Source organism: Caretta caretta, chromosome 1 (assembly GCF_965140235.1).
Source record: "Caretta caretta isolate rCarCar2 chromosome 1, rCarCar1.hap1, whole genome shotgun sequence".
Taxonomy (NCBI): domain Eukaryota; kingdom Metazoa; phylum Chordata; order Testudines; family Cheloniidae; genus Caretta; species Caretta caretta.
The window spans coordinates 229,128,614-229,145,086 of NC_134206.1; the positions used below are offsets into that span (position 1 = coordinate 229,128,614).

General features: G+C 44.4%; 1 protein-coding gene across 1 annotated transcript in view; it reads right to left on the minus strand.

Annotated features, from left to right (window-relative positions):
* The window catches only part of ARHGAP8 (Rho GTPase activating protein 8), a 127,872-nt gene that overhangs the window by 79,998 nt on the left and 31,401 nt on the right, over positions 1 to 16,473 (minus strand). The window contains exons 2-3 of the mRNA XM_048825080.2: positions 14,940 to 15,053; positions 5,294 to 5,434 (exon numbers count right to left, since the gene is read on the minus strand). Coding sequence (XP_048681037.2) covers positions 5,294 to 5,434; positions 14,940 to 15,053 — 255 coding nt within the window. The remainder of the gene's footprint in view (positions 1 to 5,293; positions 5,435 to 14,939; positions 15,054 to 16,473) is intronic.

The window sequence follows — 16,473 nt, forward strand, 5'->3', positions numbered from 1 at the left end:
GTTCCTCCACTTGCACCACAAGAAAAAAAAATCTCAATTTTATTTCTAATCAATATTAAAGTAAAAACAACCAGTACTGCAACAGCCTTTACTGCTGTGGGATTCCAAAAATGTTCATATGCTTACAAATGGGTACATCACTAGACCAGCAGAATAATTTGCATGTTTCAAGCTGACATATATGTAAAATAGCCAACTGCATATCAGCATTAATGAGACAAGTCAATCTGTAAACATCCCAATTTCAGTCTGAACAATTATTACAGCTAGAACTCTTTAAAAAATCCACCACACTTTTGTTTGACAGTGGAAATTGGATTAACTCTGTTCTTATTTCTACAGTGTGAAATAGACTCCGAAGAATCTTTTGGATCTTGTCAAAGCTATTGTTATGATAAGCAGGTACAAATTATTTTAATTTATGGGTGGAATATTAGATTGTTATTAAAACATAATGAAAGGCCATTTTTTGCATTTAAAAAATTATTGTGGAAAATAAAATCAAAGTAAAAGCCAGAACAATTATTGCACAGAATCTTCAATTTAATTCTGTCCTCTCATTCCTTATCCATTTATAATATATTCCATTGTCTTTCAACCACAAAATTAGAATGGAAAGAACAGCTTGCAGAGTTACTTTAACTAAGCCACTCCAAACACTGAAATTTTATAATTTGTTTTATTTGAGAAATGATTAAAGTGTATAATAAACTAGGTACAAATAATTTTTTTAAATTATTTTTGTTTTCAAAAGGAACTGTCCTTTTCCCAGAGGGGAAGGAGATTTGAAAAGACTATCCCTTTCTGAGTTGCTTTAAATCCAGCAAGCATATGAATTTGATTTAGCACCAGTTAGAAGAGGGACTAGAGACGTCTCTTTGCTGAATTGAAGTGTTCCCCCTCCCCGCCGCCTCCTTTATCTTTTCTTCTTATTTGATTCTCCTCTAGAATTTTATGATTTTTAAATATTAAACAAAGATTCTGATGTGCAGCTGCTGGCTATTTGAATGCACTTGGGTTTTGCATTTAAATTGTTCAACGTGCTTACCAAGCTCCAGCATGTTATTCCTGACTGACGTGCCAGCTAAAACCACTGCTTTCTGATCTTAAAGCAGTTATTTTTGACTACCAAGGTCGGCACATTAGGAAAATCATCTGTACAGAAGTAAACATTTTAACCAGATGCATCCCTGGTGTACTTCTATTTGCTTTGATGGAGGTAAGCCAGGGATATATATATGGCCTTTTGATTTCAGTTTGAGCAAACATGCTTAAGAAGAGAGCTCTAAAACGAAACAAGGAAGCTGCAAATGAGGGGGTTTTTTTTAAACCATGCTGGTTCTCACTCCAGAGAAATGGAGTACAAATGGGTCAACCCATCTTGAAGCACATGCCCCTCCCCTGATATGTCACAAGACTAAGGTGAACATCCACAAATAAATATAAGTCAGGTGAGACTGTTATTGAATAGAGAGGCTACTTAACATTCTTTATCCACTTTGTATTCTCGTTTCCTGTGGCTCACCAACAGCGAAAGCATGATTTTCTTAAAGGAGTTGGCTCAAGGAGGAGAGTATATATACCACTTACTCCAAAAATTTTGGCCCCTTTTGAATTTCCCCACCATTTAAACTCCTCCTATTCAAGGAGCAGAGCCTGGCTCAGAATATGGAGGACATATTTTCTGTTTGCTTCCATGGTGTTTAGATATTTTGTTCAACAACTGGTTTCCTCTCATGCCAATTTCCTAATTCAGGAGAAATCACTAAGATTGCCATGCAAATAAAAATAATAAGCAAATCTCAGAAGACATGTTCAAACTGCATCTTTCAGAGGGTTTAGCTGTGCATCAGGCACTGTGCCTGTAAGTCATGATTAACATATAATGATGGTCTAGAAAATACTTAGTCCTGTCTCAGTACAGAGGACTAGAATAGATGACTTATCAAGGTCCTTTCCAATCCTACATTTCTATGATATCCTCCAAGAAGGATAAACACTGAGGTATCTGTTAGAATTAATAGCAGCTACAGTAGACAAATGACAAGTGTCAATGAGTTCCACTGGGGCTTTGAGTGCAGGGAAGATGCGGTACACAAACATAAAATAAAACCTCTCTTACAACAAGAGACTGAAAGTATAATGTATTGCTAGAAGGAAAAGTTCAGACTCTCAAATCCAGGCCCACAACATTCAGGTGCTAGGTATAACAGGGGGAAAAAAGCATTGCCTTCATGGACAATTTTCTGGCAGATCTGCTAAAGCTGAATATAAAAGATGATCCCTTTAATTTACTGAAGTATTATCCTATAGCGATGTGTAAGGAGGCAGGTGGTAGAGGTTCCTGGAGGGACATTATAATGACCTTGATATTTTCAAAGTCTCTGTTAATTTCTCTATTTGTGTTTCTAAATTTGTTTTCTATTTCAAAGGTTCGCCAGCTCTTTCACACTTCTTTGTTAATTTAGCTTCAGGGACTTCGTGCAGAGCTTTGATGTCCTGGTATTTTTCTCTGTCACACACCAGGGTGTGGGTGGTGTGATCTAGTGGTGTGAACAGGAGTCTGGCCTTGTGGCCGAAGCAGAATCAGAAGGCAGAACCAGAAGAGTGGTCAGGGGACAAGCCAACGATCAGAGTCAGGAGTCTAGAGGAAGGTAGGGATTAGGGCTGGAGCAGGAGAAGGCATGGGCTGGAGCAAGAGCTGTACAAGAAGCAGGACTGACGCTGCCTTGGGTGTGGAACGCATTGATCAAACACTGTGCTGCTGTTACTACAAGGTTAAATGGACCTTCTATCCAATCAGAGAGCACAGTTTACTTCGCTCAGCTGAGCTCAGCGAGTTGGTATGAGACCAAGCCCAGAGTCAGCTGAGCGCACGGCTGGCCTTACAGGTGGGAGACCACAAAGAGCACCATGGTCAGGGGGGTGCTATGGTTCAGAAGCAAGGAGAGGGGCGGGCCTAGGATGCGAGGCCGTGGAAGGGAGCTCGGGATAATGGGAGCGGGAGGAGACAGCAGGGTCTAGAGGCGATTTGTGGGGGAACTCGGGGAGTCAGTGGGCACCAAAATACAAGTTTCCCAGGCCACCATTTTCCCTAAGGTCAGCCCTGGCTGAGGTCCTGACACAAACACCCGAAAGTATTTTTGTTCTGTCAGATTAGTATCTTGCTCAGTCAATAGAATTGAGGGTTGCCAACCATCCCGGACCGGCCGGGAGTCTACTGTAATCAGTCTCGAACTCCCAGTGGCTATTGAAAACAATCCAGGAGTTTTTAATAGACCACTAAAAGTCTGGTTGGTGGGGCAGAGGGGCTAAGGCAGGCTCCCTAACTGCCCTGGCTCCGTACAGCTCCTGGAAGTGGCCAGCACTTCCAGCTCTTAGGAGCAGGGTAGGCCAGGGGTCTCTGTGTGCTGCCCCAAGCGCTGACTCTGCAGCTCCCATTGGCTGGGAACATGGCAAATGGGAGTTGTGGTTGCAGTGCCTGCAGGCAGCGGCCTCGCACGGAACCACCTGGCCCCTCCGCCTAGGAGCTGGACATGCCAGCCGCTTCCAGGAGCTTCCCGAGGTAAGCGATGCCCAGCTGGAGCCTGCACCCTCTACCCCCTCCAGCACCCCAATACCCTGCCCCAGGTCGGAACTCCCTCCTGCACCCAAACTCCCTCCCAGAGCCTGCACCACAACCCCCTGCTCCATCCCTGAGCCCCCTCCTGCACTCTGAACCCCTCTGCCTCAGCCTGGAGCCTCTTCCTGCACCCCAATCCCCTCATCCCCAACCCCACCCCAGAGCCCCTTCCTGCACCCCAAACCCCTCATCCTGGGCCCCATCCCAGAGCTTACTCCCCCCAGCCAGAGCCCTCACTCAGTCCTGCACCCCAATCCCCTGCCCCTGCCCGGTGAAAGTGAGTGAGTGGGTGGGAGGGCAAGAGACAGAGGGAGGGGGGGATGGAGGGAGCAGGGGTGTGGCTTCAGAGAAGGGGCAGGGCAGGGGCATGGCCTCAGGAAGGGGAGGGCAGGTGGTGTGGCAAGGGTGTTCAGGTATGTGCGATTAGAAAGTTGACAACCCTAACAGAGTTTGAATCTTGTACTCTCTTAGCCATGGGTTTAACTCTTACATTGTGTATCAAGTTTGTGCTGAAGCTGAGATAAATTAGTTTTACCTGAAAATATACATATATCTTCAACAGATATTACGGGTAAAATCATGGCCCCATAGAAGTCAATGGTGAAATTCCTATCAACTTCAACAGAGCTAGGATTTCACCCTCTGTGTGTGTCAACCCAGACATCTCTGGGTCTGGCCATATCAGAGGGAATTGGCTCATCTAATACTTCAAGATCTCCAGAGTAAATCAATTGATCAAGTACTAATGACTCTTAGACTGCCATCTATGGCCTAGATTCAGGAAAGCATTGAAGGATATGCTTAAATTCATCCTTGTTCGGGAAATTCATGATCTAGCCCTGTGCAAGTAAAGAATTTTGGGATTCATCAGGGTGACAAGTGGGAAATACTATTAGTTATTATTTCATTCTGTAAAAAAATGCCAGGCTTTGTAGTTTAGGTGCAAAAATGTTAAAGTTACTCATAAGCACAGGCTTATGCATTACTGTTGTGTTGCAAGTTAAAATAGTGCCAAAAACAAATCAAAGGAAAAAACCCATAAGGGACACTATCAAGATAAACATTTTAAAGATGTGCTTACCTGTCACAAATAAAATGCTATACGTTATTAAAAGCAGAATTTTTTAAAATCTAATGACCTGATTTTCAAAGGTGTGAAGCACTGGCAGCTCCCCTGGACTTCACCTTTGAAAGTCAGGAGATAAATTTACATTTTCACCATTTACATTGATAAGTTTACATTTTGCATTTCATTCATTTTAGACAGTAACACTTTAGACTGCTCAGTTATTTTTTTCTGTTTCTTGTGGGCTCACAGAATGATCATGTGTCTGGCTTCAGAACATACAGGAAATGAAAAACAAAACAAATTTTCACTGATTAGAAACAAATACATCTATTCATATTTAGGTCTTGTACATTAGTTTTTAAACAAAACCAATTGTGGCCAATGGTCCTGAACTGGCAAAGCACTGAAGCGTGTACTTAAACTCTAGTCACATGTCTGAAGTTAAGCATATGCTTAGGTTCTTTTCTGAACTGGGGTCCAAAGTGTCTACACTATTCCCATCTATCACTTTAAAGAGTGTAATATGAAATAATATAATAAGGTGTTGAGTAACATCTGCTAAATCTAGGAAATGTCATGCATTTTAATTTTTACATATATACCTGCTAGCTGTACAATGCCATGCCTTGCAACATCGTAGTATGGATGATTAATGCTTAGTTCAGTGTCTTCACATGTTGCTGGTGTGAAGGAGGTCTTTTGCTTCTCCATTACTGCATGTTCTGCCTCATCTTTCTGTAATTCTAAAGCAGAAAGCAAGAATTTATAAAATCAACTACTAAAAAACCTTCTTTTATCTTGCATATAATATTGCGAAATTGAGATCCACGATCCATCCTGCCAATGATGACAGCTTTCTTCACTCACTCATTTATTACATTTTCAAAGAAGCACGTTCATATTTTCTCCTATGCTGGGCTGCATACATGGGAGGAGCTCCCATGAAAATCTGCAGCAAAGCTCTCTCATTGCCCTCCTTTAAGTTCTTCTTGGCTACAATGCCCAAAAAAACTTGACAATGGTTAGGCAGTTGTTATGCTGTGACCACTGCTTGTCATAACAACCTATGTTGTCTCACTGTTTCCTTACGCTTCCCCGTCTGTCTGTCATACCTTGTTTTATACTTCGACCGTAAGCTCTTTGAGACAGAAAAATCACTGTCTGAAACCTTAAATGTACTGGGGGACACAGTGGGTTAGACAGCCTAAGAAAAGCACTAAGGGCCTGATGCAAAACGCAGTGAACTCAATAGGAGTCTTTCCATTTACTTGAGTGGACACTGGATTGGACTCTCAAAGGCCCAAACTACCTTTCACTGAAATTTTCAATGAAAGGTAGATATTGCCCTTTACTGTACATGGACATGGCATTTCACCAAAAACAAGTGTGATACTTAAACAGAGAAGATCCTAAGCGTGCACAGGCCTTGGTGTGGGAAAACAAATACCTAGATCAAACACATTGTGAGCTGAATGCAAAAGTCACAGCCATTAGTATTTCAATACTGGTCAAAAGAATGATTCTGAGAAATATACTAACATGCAAGTAACTTGATAGCTTAAATTAAGAAAGGCTGATATTTAAAGAGACACATTATTTTCCTCCCAAAGCATATCGCTCACTGTATGTCACCTGTTTCTTTATCATACAAGTTATATCAAGAAGAGGAGGTTACTTGCCTGTAACTGGAGGTTCTTTGAGATGCGTGGTCCCTATCTGTATTCTACTGAGGGTTACACATGCAAACCATGCATCCAGAGTTGGAGAATTTGAAAGTAGTGTCTGTTGGTTTGTGCATGCACCCTTGTTCGCCTTATGCTTCTGTCCGAGGCAATAAAGGGCGGGGTGGACAGACCGTGTCTTCAGTTCCTTCTCTATTCTGAATTGACCAATCTGCAGCAGAGGGGAATGTGGGCAGGAAGTGGAATACAGATAGAGACCACACCTCTTAAAGAACCTCCTGTTACAGGTAAGTTACCTCCTTTTCTTCTTTGAGTGCTATTCAAGTGACTATTCCACTGAGGGTGACTGACAACCAGTACCTAAGTTGGAAAAGGGTGCGAGGATAAGGATGGAATGGTTGTGTAGAGAACTGCCATGTCAAAGGAGGCATCCGCTGCCGAATCCTGCACTTAGGTGTAGTGTGCTGCAAAAGGTGTGCACTGAACTCTGCAAGACTGCTATATATACGTCTACAAGTGCAATGTCCTGAAGGGAGGCTGTGGTTGAAGGCTGAGCTTGCGAGGAGTGAGCCCGCACCCCTGTAGGAGGTAGGCCTGATAGTTGGTAGCAGAGTTTAAAGCAACCAGAAATCCATTTGGAATTCTTTGGGTGGAGCTGGCTTGCCCCTTGAGTCTCTCTGCTTCTGCCACAAGTAGTCAGGGGGACTTCCTGTTTGGTTTTGCTCTCTGTAGGTAGAGAGCAAGAGCTCGCCATACGTCAAGGGAATGGAGTCGACATTCCTCTGGAGAAGCATGTGGTTTCGGAAGGAAAACAGGTAAGTAGATGGTTTGATTGATGTGAAACTGGGAGACCATCTTTGGGACAAATTTGAGGTGTAGACGTAGGGAGACTTAATCCTTGTGGAACACCATGAAAGGCAGGTCTGTCATCAAAGCCTTGAGCTCGCCGACCCATCTCACAGAAGTAATAGCAACCAGGAAGGCAACATTCATAGAAAGGAGGGACATGGAGCATAAAGCTAACAACTCAAAGGATGGTGTTGTTAGCACAGAAACTAGATTCAGGTCCCACTGGAGTGCGATCATTTGGACAGGTGGAAAGGTTCTGATGAGGCCTTTCCAAAACCTTGCGGTAAGCAGATGCATGACAGAGTAACCTTCCACTGGAGGGTTGAACACGCTAACTGCCACCAGGTGGACTCTCAAAGAACGGAGGGCGAGACTTGATGACTTTAAGGAGAGACTGTAGTCTAGGAGGAGGGGATCCCCGCTGATTCTGGTAAGACTCCTTTGTATTGAGCCCAAGATGAGAAGTGTTTCCACTTGGCTTGGTAACATCGCCTAGTGGAATCTTTCCTGCTTCTGGAAAGAATGTTTTGTACAGCCGAAAAACACGTCCATGGGTGGTGGGTGGAGCCCCCCTTTGGGGAGGCTAGCCCTGCCTCTGCAGCCCCGAGGCCCCCTACCCTCCACACGGCTGGAGCCGAGTGTCGTGCCAAAGGGGGGCTCGGATACACTCAATGAAACCACACCAGGTGTATAAGTATAACCAGTTTTATTGCCAAAGTATAATAAGCTTCCCAGCCTTCACACATTACTAAATACGTGCTTTCCAGCAACCAAGCAGGCAAGCAAGAACCAATGCTTACGCCTGTTCTGCTACGGACAGTCCCGGACCCTCCAGCCTTGTCCTTGAGGGCTCGTAGCAGGCGCTGCTCCAGCATGGGGTGGCACCCACAAGGCCAAGGTCCACAGGTGAGACTGTTCGTCTAAAGCAATTCTCATAGCCGTTTTTATCATCGGCTCTTTCTCAGGGGGTGTATACATCCACAAGCAGGCTCTGGCAGGAAACACTATTGCTTTCTATTCCCACACTTAACACTCTTGGGCCCTGCTTATCTCCTCACTTGTTTATCCAGTTGGAGTGGCTGCAAGCCAGCCCAGCCGATCAAAGCCGGTTTACTACTAGCTCTACCTGGACCATCCTGTAATAACAGGCCACGGTAACTTGCGGTCAGCCCCAACACCGAGACACCCCCCGCAGCCAGAGGAGCCTTGAGTGCCCCACACCTTCTCTCTGGAGTCCAAGGAGATTACTGATGAATGCGGGAAGCTGAATAGCACATACCACCTCCTCAGCCGCCCCGGAACCTACATGGGGCATAATAAATCAAAAACTTCCCCCCAAAACCCTAAAATCGGGGGTCCGGCAGCCAAGGCAGCACCAGAGGAGGCACAGCCTCCCTGGCCTATTATACCAGCCACCAATGAACATGTCTGTACTAAATGTAAGCGGGGGAATAGTCCCGCTATTGTGGGGAACTTTCCTGGCTTCTGCACTACCCCGGTGAAGTGGGCTAGCGAAAGGATCTGAGTCCTCGCTCCCACTTCCTTTACCCAGTGGCCTCCCTGCCCTTGAGGACTCTCCTTCCACTCTCCTGTCTGGCAGAGTCCTCGCAACTCCAACAAGGCTGGGCCCAGGATTCCTGGGGGGCTCGACCCCCAACCCTGCTGTGGTCACCTAGGACAGGGGCTAGGGTGTCCCCACTCCGGGGTACTCTCTCTGTCCTGGGCACTTCTCTGACCCATTGACCACTACATACAATTTAAAGCAAATGCAAGTTATTTAATCAACAATTAATTTTAAAAAGAAGAAGGAAAAATGGGAAAGGTGAAAGGAAACACATCACCCCGCTGTGTGGCAGGGAACGTCACAAACCGTGTCTCTGGAATGTCAGGGCAGTTCACAGGCTGTTCCTTGTAAGTCCCAGGCCTCCTTCTCAGGCCCTGGCTGTGCTGCGGGGATGCTTTGGGTCGGACACTTGCTCTGGTGGTGGCCACACGCTCTCAGGCTCTAAGTGGTAGGACCCTTCTTCCCAGTGTCGCCCCCGCCCTGTCGGGGTTACGATCCAAGCCTGGCCTGCAGAGTCTCTTGGCTGAGGTGTCAACCTGCGCTGGGCCCCCAGGGTCCCCCTCGCTCTCCCCAGCTGCTCACCGCACCCAGCTCCGCACTGCTCCAGCCCCAGCTCCACCATTCTGTCTGCACTGCTGCTGCTGCTCTGCCTCCAGCTCCCTGGGCTGCTTCTCTGGCCCCTCTGGCTCTGGTTGCTGCAGCTCTGCTCCCAGGACAGGTCTGCTCTGCAGGCTGCTTCTGTGACTCTGCTCCCAGCATTGACCTGCTTCGTGGGCTGCTCTTCTGGCCCCTCTGGCTCTGGTTGCTGCAGCTCTGCTCCCGGGGCAAGTCTGCTCTCTCTGGGCTGCTTTTCTGGTCCCTCTGGACCTGGCTCAGCTCGGGCCCCTGCTTTCTCCTTAGCTTGGCCCCACTCTGTCTGACCCAGGCAAATCCAGCTCACACGGAGTACGGGACCTCCCTGGGCTCCTGACTCCCTGATTAGCCTGCGCACCCTGTCATTCAGGCTGACCTGGAGCATTGGTCTCTCTCCATTGTTCCTGAGGACTATCAGTCTCAGGGTCCTGGTTTCGCATAGACCCTTCCCCTTTTAGTACTGGGAGCTAGCCAACCAGAACACACCCACTGAATGTTAGTAAGGGGGCAACAGTCCCCTTACATAAAGTAGAGGCCCATCTAAATACCACACTCTGAGGTGTAGCACACATGGATTGGGATGTCAGATCTAGCCATTGTACTGGGTCAACTGATCGGTGAATTGGGGATGGGAATCAGTGGGCAGAATGACATGTGGAGGAGATTGGGAAACCAGAACTGTTTAGGCCAGCAAGGGGCAATCAAATGACTGTCTCTCTGTCTCATCAGATCAAGGCAGGTGCGGTAATGGAGGGAAGGCATAAATGAGTTGGTCTGACAAGGAAAGTAGGAGAGTATCGCTCTAAAAGTGGTGGCTGAGGCATCCCCTGTAGCAGTATGTGGTCCATTTGCTGTTCATCTGCAGAACAAATAGATCTCTGGTCAGGGTCCTCCACCAGGTGAAAATGTTGTGTATTATGGAATCGTGAAATTCCCACTAGTGGTTGATCTCAAAAATGTCTGCAGGGCGAGTCTGCAAGTACATTTTGTGTCCCAGGGAGATAGGCTGTGGACAAGACGATCTGGTGATTGATGTACCAATTCCAGAGACTGACCGCTTCGCCGCACAGAGCCTTCAATCTCATTCCCCCATTTGTTGATCTAGAAGACAGGGATGGTGTTGTCTGATATAATGAGAATGTGGTGGGAGTGAATGAATGGAAGAAAGGATTGGCAGGCCTTTTGTACTGGTTGGAGTTCTAGGGTATTTATGTGCATGCTGGATTCTCGGGTACACCATGTTCCATGTGTCATGTGATCGTCCATGTAGGCTTTACAGCCTACTAGAGATGTGTCAGTGATGACTGTCGTCTGAAAACGAGGGAAGGAAGGAAACCCCCATTCACACCTGATGTGGGTTTGTCCACCAATGGAGGGATGACAGTACCTTATTGGGGATTGTCAACATTATAGGTCCATGGAGTGATGGTTGGGTGAGCAGACAGACTGGAGTCAGGTCTGAAGGCAGCAAAGGTGCAGTCATGTGAAGGGAGTCATGTAAGTACAAGAAGCCATGTGGCGGGGGGGGGGGCAAGGAGGGATGGGCAAGTCCTGGTGGGTACATGAGGATTGTTCCTGATGCAAGCTATAATGTCGCTCATTGTCTTAAATCTGTCTGTTGTAAGTAAGCTCAAGCTGTGACAGAGTTTTTGGTAACCCCAAAGAAGTACAGAGATTGTGTGGGCTCAAGGATATATTTCTCGATGTTGACACTAACTCTGACAGAATAGAGGAGGTTGAGTAGCATCGAAGTCGACACTTGTGCTTCTTGCCTGGATCTGGCAGCCAGGAGCCAATTGCTGAGATATGGAAACATGAGGCTGTAACACCTGATGTGGGCCACTACGCCAGAGAATATTTTGGTGAAGACTCTGGGAGTAGTGTCTATCCCAAAGGGGAGCACTCTGTACTGGAAATTATGGGTGCCCACTGTGAATTGTCTAGGGTCATGGTGATTATCAATGTGAAAGTAAGTAGCTTTCATATCAAGAGCCGTAAACCACTTCCCATTTTCTCCCAGCATGATCAGATGAAATTTGAGCTTGCAGATGAAATGATTGAGGTGCCGAAGATTGAGGATTAGTTTCCACCTGCCTTTCTTCTTGGGTATCCAGAAGTAAATTGAGGAAAATCACGTTCCCTGATATTCCGGAGGAATGGGTTCTACTGATCCCCTTTGTAAAAAGGAGTTCATCTCTTGGGCAAGAATACTGTAGTGAAAGTGGGCCCCAAAGGGGATGGGGAGGAGGGTTTTGGAGGAGGTAGCATGAAAAACTCAATCGTATAGCCATTCTGGATGACATTCAACACCCAGTTATTATTGCTCATAAGGTCTTTGTGGGTACAACTGAGGAGATCTATGCCATCATGTGGACAAATGTTGGTGGAATTTTCTCTTCAGGTTGTGAGTGCAGATGTCCAATGAGCAAAGAGTAGCCATGGATTCTTTCAGTGTATGTAGCAACTCATCTGTCTTCTGGTTAAAAAGATGGGATTTGTTGAAGGGAAGGTCTTCATTTCTGGAGCTCCCTAGGTAAACAAGAAGAGTGGAACCAGGACTCTTGACACATGACTCTCTATAGTCATTGCTGTGGAGAAGCGTCCGCTGTATCTACCGCAGATTGAAGGGCAAACTTCTTGAATTTGCTGTAATCACGGAAATCATATTTGACTAACAATGCCTGATAGTTTGCGATTCTCAGTGGCAGGCTGGAAAATGAGAATACTTTACAACCCAGAAGATCTAAGCACTTCCTTTCTTTATCTGTAGATCAAGGGTGTTGTTGTTTAGATCTTTCTGTAGTAGCCTGGACTACAAGGGAATTTGGGGGTGGAGGTGAGAAAAATGTGGCGTCTGTGGCTAGAACATAGCATTTTTTCACTCCTTTGGGAGTAACTGTGCATGTGGCTGGGGTGTGCCATACCGTTCTGGCAGCTTCCAGTATGGCTTTGCTAATCAGCAATGCTATTCTCACTGGCGAAGGATATCCAGACGCTTGTGCTGGGAATCTTGGATCTCTTCTACAGGGATCTGGAGTTTCCCCTAGACTCTCCTTAACAGCTCCTGGAACTGTCTGAATTGATCTGGTGGAGAATTGATCTGGCTGATGCAGCCACCGTGTTGTCAGGAGAGGAAGAGAGGAGCCCTGCTAGTACTGGCAGAACCACTGGGATCAGGCTAAAAAGTTCTTATTCCACCATCGGGTCTGGATACCTTGTGGACGGATCCGCCCTGCCCTTTATCACCTCGGATGGAAGCACAAGGTGAGCCAGGGCATGTGCGCGGACCAACAGACATTACTTTCAAATTCTCCAACTCTGGATGCATGGTGTTCATGGTGTGCCCCTCAGTGGAATACAATAGGGACCATCACTCTAAGAGGAACATTATTAACTTCACTTTTTGGGTGTTTCAACAACAACATTTTGCATTCTCAACACCTATGTATTTCATATAACTTGACCTCTACCCGAGATACATATGGGAAAAGAGAGTATATAAGGTATTGATTCCAATCAGATTTATGTGCAAATAACTAATAACTGTGGGGGAAATACTCTTTCTAAATAATTTCTTTGGTTTGTTTTCCATTGCACAATTTCCAATGTCTTTCAGATTATCCTTTAAACAGGAATATATTAGGGTTGTGGAGGGCTTTTTGGTCTCATTTTGCCTTTTAACATGGCTTTGTAACAAAAATGCATTTAAAAAACATGAAAAATGATTACACTCATGGCTGGGCCTGGGATTTGTACAGGTATGCATGCGTGTGTGGTTTTCTTTAAATATCTTTACATTCTCCCTGAACTCTCACAATAAAAAAATCCATAGAAAATAAAATAGTGGCACTTCTAGTCTTAGAAAAAAGATGTAGCTATTAAAATAACCTATTTGTGACCTCCACACAAATGTAAAGATAAAATTCATAACATTATCTACAAATTTATACTTTCCTACCTTTTAAAAATGATGAACTACAAAAGCAAAAATATACCACTCTGAACAGCTGGATGCAGTGGCTGTAAGGACAGAACACTTATGCCCTGAGAGCTGGTTGGGAAGTAATGGATAATAAAAACGCAACCCAGACATGATTTTTTTTTTTATAAAATGCAACCAACCAACCAACAAAAAAAAACCAACTTTGAATCATATTAAAAATCAGAACAAGGACAATTGTGTTCAGTTTTGCTTTTGAATTTTAAGTTTCTGCACAGTATAATCAACCTTAGTAAGCAAACAAAAAACAATAAAGCAGGGCAGGGATAGAAAGAGTTACACATTAACATCATGGGGTAGAACAGGGGGAATTGTTTAGTAAACAAATGTGCTTACGAACAGTGAGTTCACCAGAATCAACTGATATACAAAAGGCTGTATTGACCTAAATATACAGTATGCTTTTTAACATGAAAGACCCAGAAATTTAAACCAAAGTTTTTTAAACACACAGCCACTCTTAAGCTTATTTTGTACTGTATATAGGCAATCTTAAGTGTAAAAATTTATAATTAACCCTGGCTGGTTTAGACTCACATGGTAAAGAACTGCAGATGTAAAGCAAACGTGTATTCATTTGTACTGTAGTTACCTGCAGTGATTAAAGAGGCCCCACTATAAATCATGAACTTTTTTTTGAGACTAGCTACCTTGAACTGCTTGAAATAATTCCTTATTAACCATTCTTTAATTTTTGGCAAAGGTAGGAGGAAGGATGTCTCATAGTAAAAAATATTCATTATTTCAAACTGAGAACAACAGAACTATTGTGTTTTGCCTATATATGATAGGAGTTCATCACCCTGCTTCAGTTCCTACTGGCAGTTACTACTGTTAACCCTGGCTATGGGGGAAAAGGAAAGGCCTGATCCAAAGCCTACTGAGATCAATGGGATTCTAATTTCCATTGACTTAACTGGATTTTGGCTCAGTCCCCAGGACTAAAATGGGAGCCAGCTGCTGTGGAAGTACATGATGACTGGGAAATCAAAGTGATAATATGGGACAGAGCAGGAAAGATAGAGTAAAATAGAGATTGTGAAAGGTTCCTCCTCTGAGGTTCAGTCTGGCATCCTCAAAAGTCAGGTTTTTGGGGTATTTTAAACACTGATTTTTCAAAATGATGAGCCCTGTAAAACCAGGGTCATATTGCTCTATTCTTCTAACATATTCGAAGATAACATGCAATACTGCAATCTCTATGCACATTCAATACTTGTCTCTTTGGAGTAATGACTCCCATTTGTGCCACAATATGTGATGATGGTGATATTCCGATAGCCTAGAATTGCACTGGGAACATATACCAATAATTCATAAAAGCTGCATGTATTAAACTAACCTTCAACCCCAATGGCTTTAATAGGGTACACAGAAGTACAGTGGCTATAACTCATATTGGATTGCTCAAAATATTATTACGAAATGCCTGTGAAATTTCTCCCTTAATGAAGACGCTCTATTAAATCATCTGTAATTCTACAAAGATACTATTTGAAGTGCAATAAAAAAATGTTTACCTATTTCGGCTAATTCCTCAAAATCAATTTCAGACATGTTTTCTGTTAGGAACAAGCCTAATTGTTGCTGACTGATATTTGCTGGATTCGACGCTTCTCGGTTCTCAATAAACCCTAGAAAAACATAAACAGTTACCATCACTGTGAAAAAGCCTTCAGCTTTTATTTACATTGTCTACGTCTAAAGAAAACAACCCTATTACCCAATCATAATCCTGTAATTGGAACCAAATCATTTTTATTTGGTAGAAATGTTGTTACAATAAAGAGGATTATAACAGGTTTTGATTTAGCAGTCAAGGTAATGCAAGGTGTAGTAACAGGATTTTCAGCAAAGACCATCTATATAATTATTTATTTTGGATTTTTTCCTTCTTCAAAATACATATTTAATATATATTGTGACTACAGCCATCAGAATTAAGGAATTGTCAGTATTCTCTTCTTGGGCTACATAATTCCTTTTATTCATCTCACAGCTATCTATCATTTCCAGGAGGAAGTAAAGTCTATACCCATTCACAGTTGCCATCTTTATTTTGCTCTGCTACAGCAATAACTCTAATTTGACAAAATTTATTTCATATCAAACAAAATCATGAAAACTTCAGGTAGACATAACATTAAATACTTAAACTACACAGCACCTCAGATATTTTACTGAGGCACAGAGATATTAAGTGACTCACCCAAGGTCAACACAACTACTCTGTGTCAGGAACTGGGAATGGGATTTGGAAGTCCTGTCTCCCAAATTCCTACTCCATTAACTACAATACTCTCTTAAATTGAAAATCTGGACCCAAATTGGCAGGGAGGCCAGAAGAAGATCAAGATCTTCCTTTGTTTTCATTTTTAAAAATAACATCATGATTCTGTAAGTTGTTTTCTTTATAGCATTAAAAAGAACACCAGTAAATTTACGGCTGGGCTGAAGAAAAAGTGCAGGAGTACGCTCAAACCTTCCCCCAAGCCAGGGGTGGCCAACCTGTGGCTCTGGAGTCACATGCGGCTCTTCAGAAGTTAATATGCAGCTCCTTGTATAGGCATCGACTCCGGGGCTGGAGCTACAGGTGCCAACTTCCCAATGTGCCGGGGGTGCTCACTACTCAACCCCTGGCTCTGCCACAGGCCCTGACCCCACTCCACCTCTTCCTGCCCCCTTCCCTGAGCCTACCATGCCCTCACTCCTCTCCCTCCCCCCAGAGCCTCCTGCATCCCATGAAATAGCTGATCAGGAGGGCGGGGGAGGCACTGATCAGCCAAGCTGCCTGTGGCTGGGAGCTGGGGGGAGAGTGAAAGAGGGGGTGGATGGGCCGGAGCAGATGTGGGGCTGCTGACTTATTACTGTGGCTCTTTGGCAATGTACATTGGTAAATTCTGGCTCCTTCTCAGGCTCAGGTTGGCCATCCCTGCCCCAAGATTAAACATCAGCAATGCTATAATATGGAAGATCATCTTCAGCATTGGTGTGTAAACAAGCACACAAACCGTTTAGATTTCCTAAACAATTCCCATGCTCCTTACTGCCACA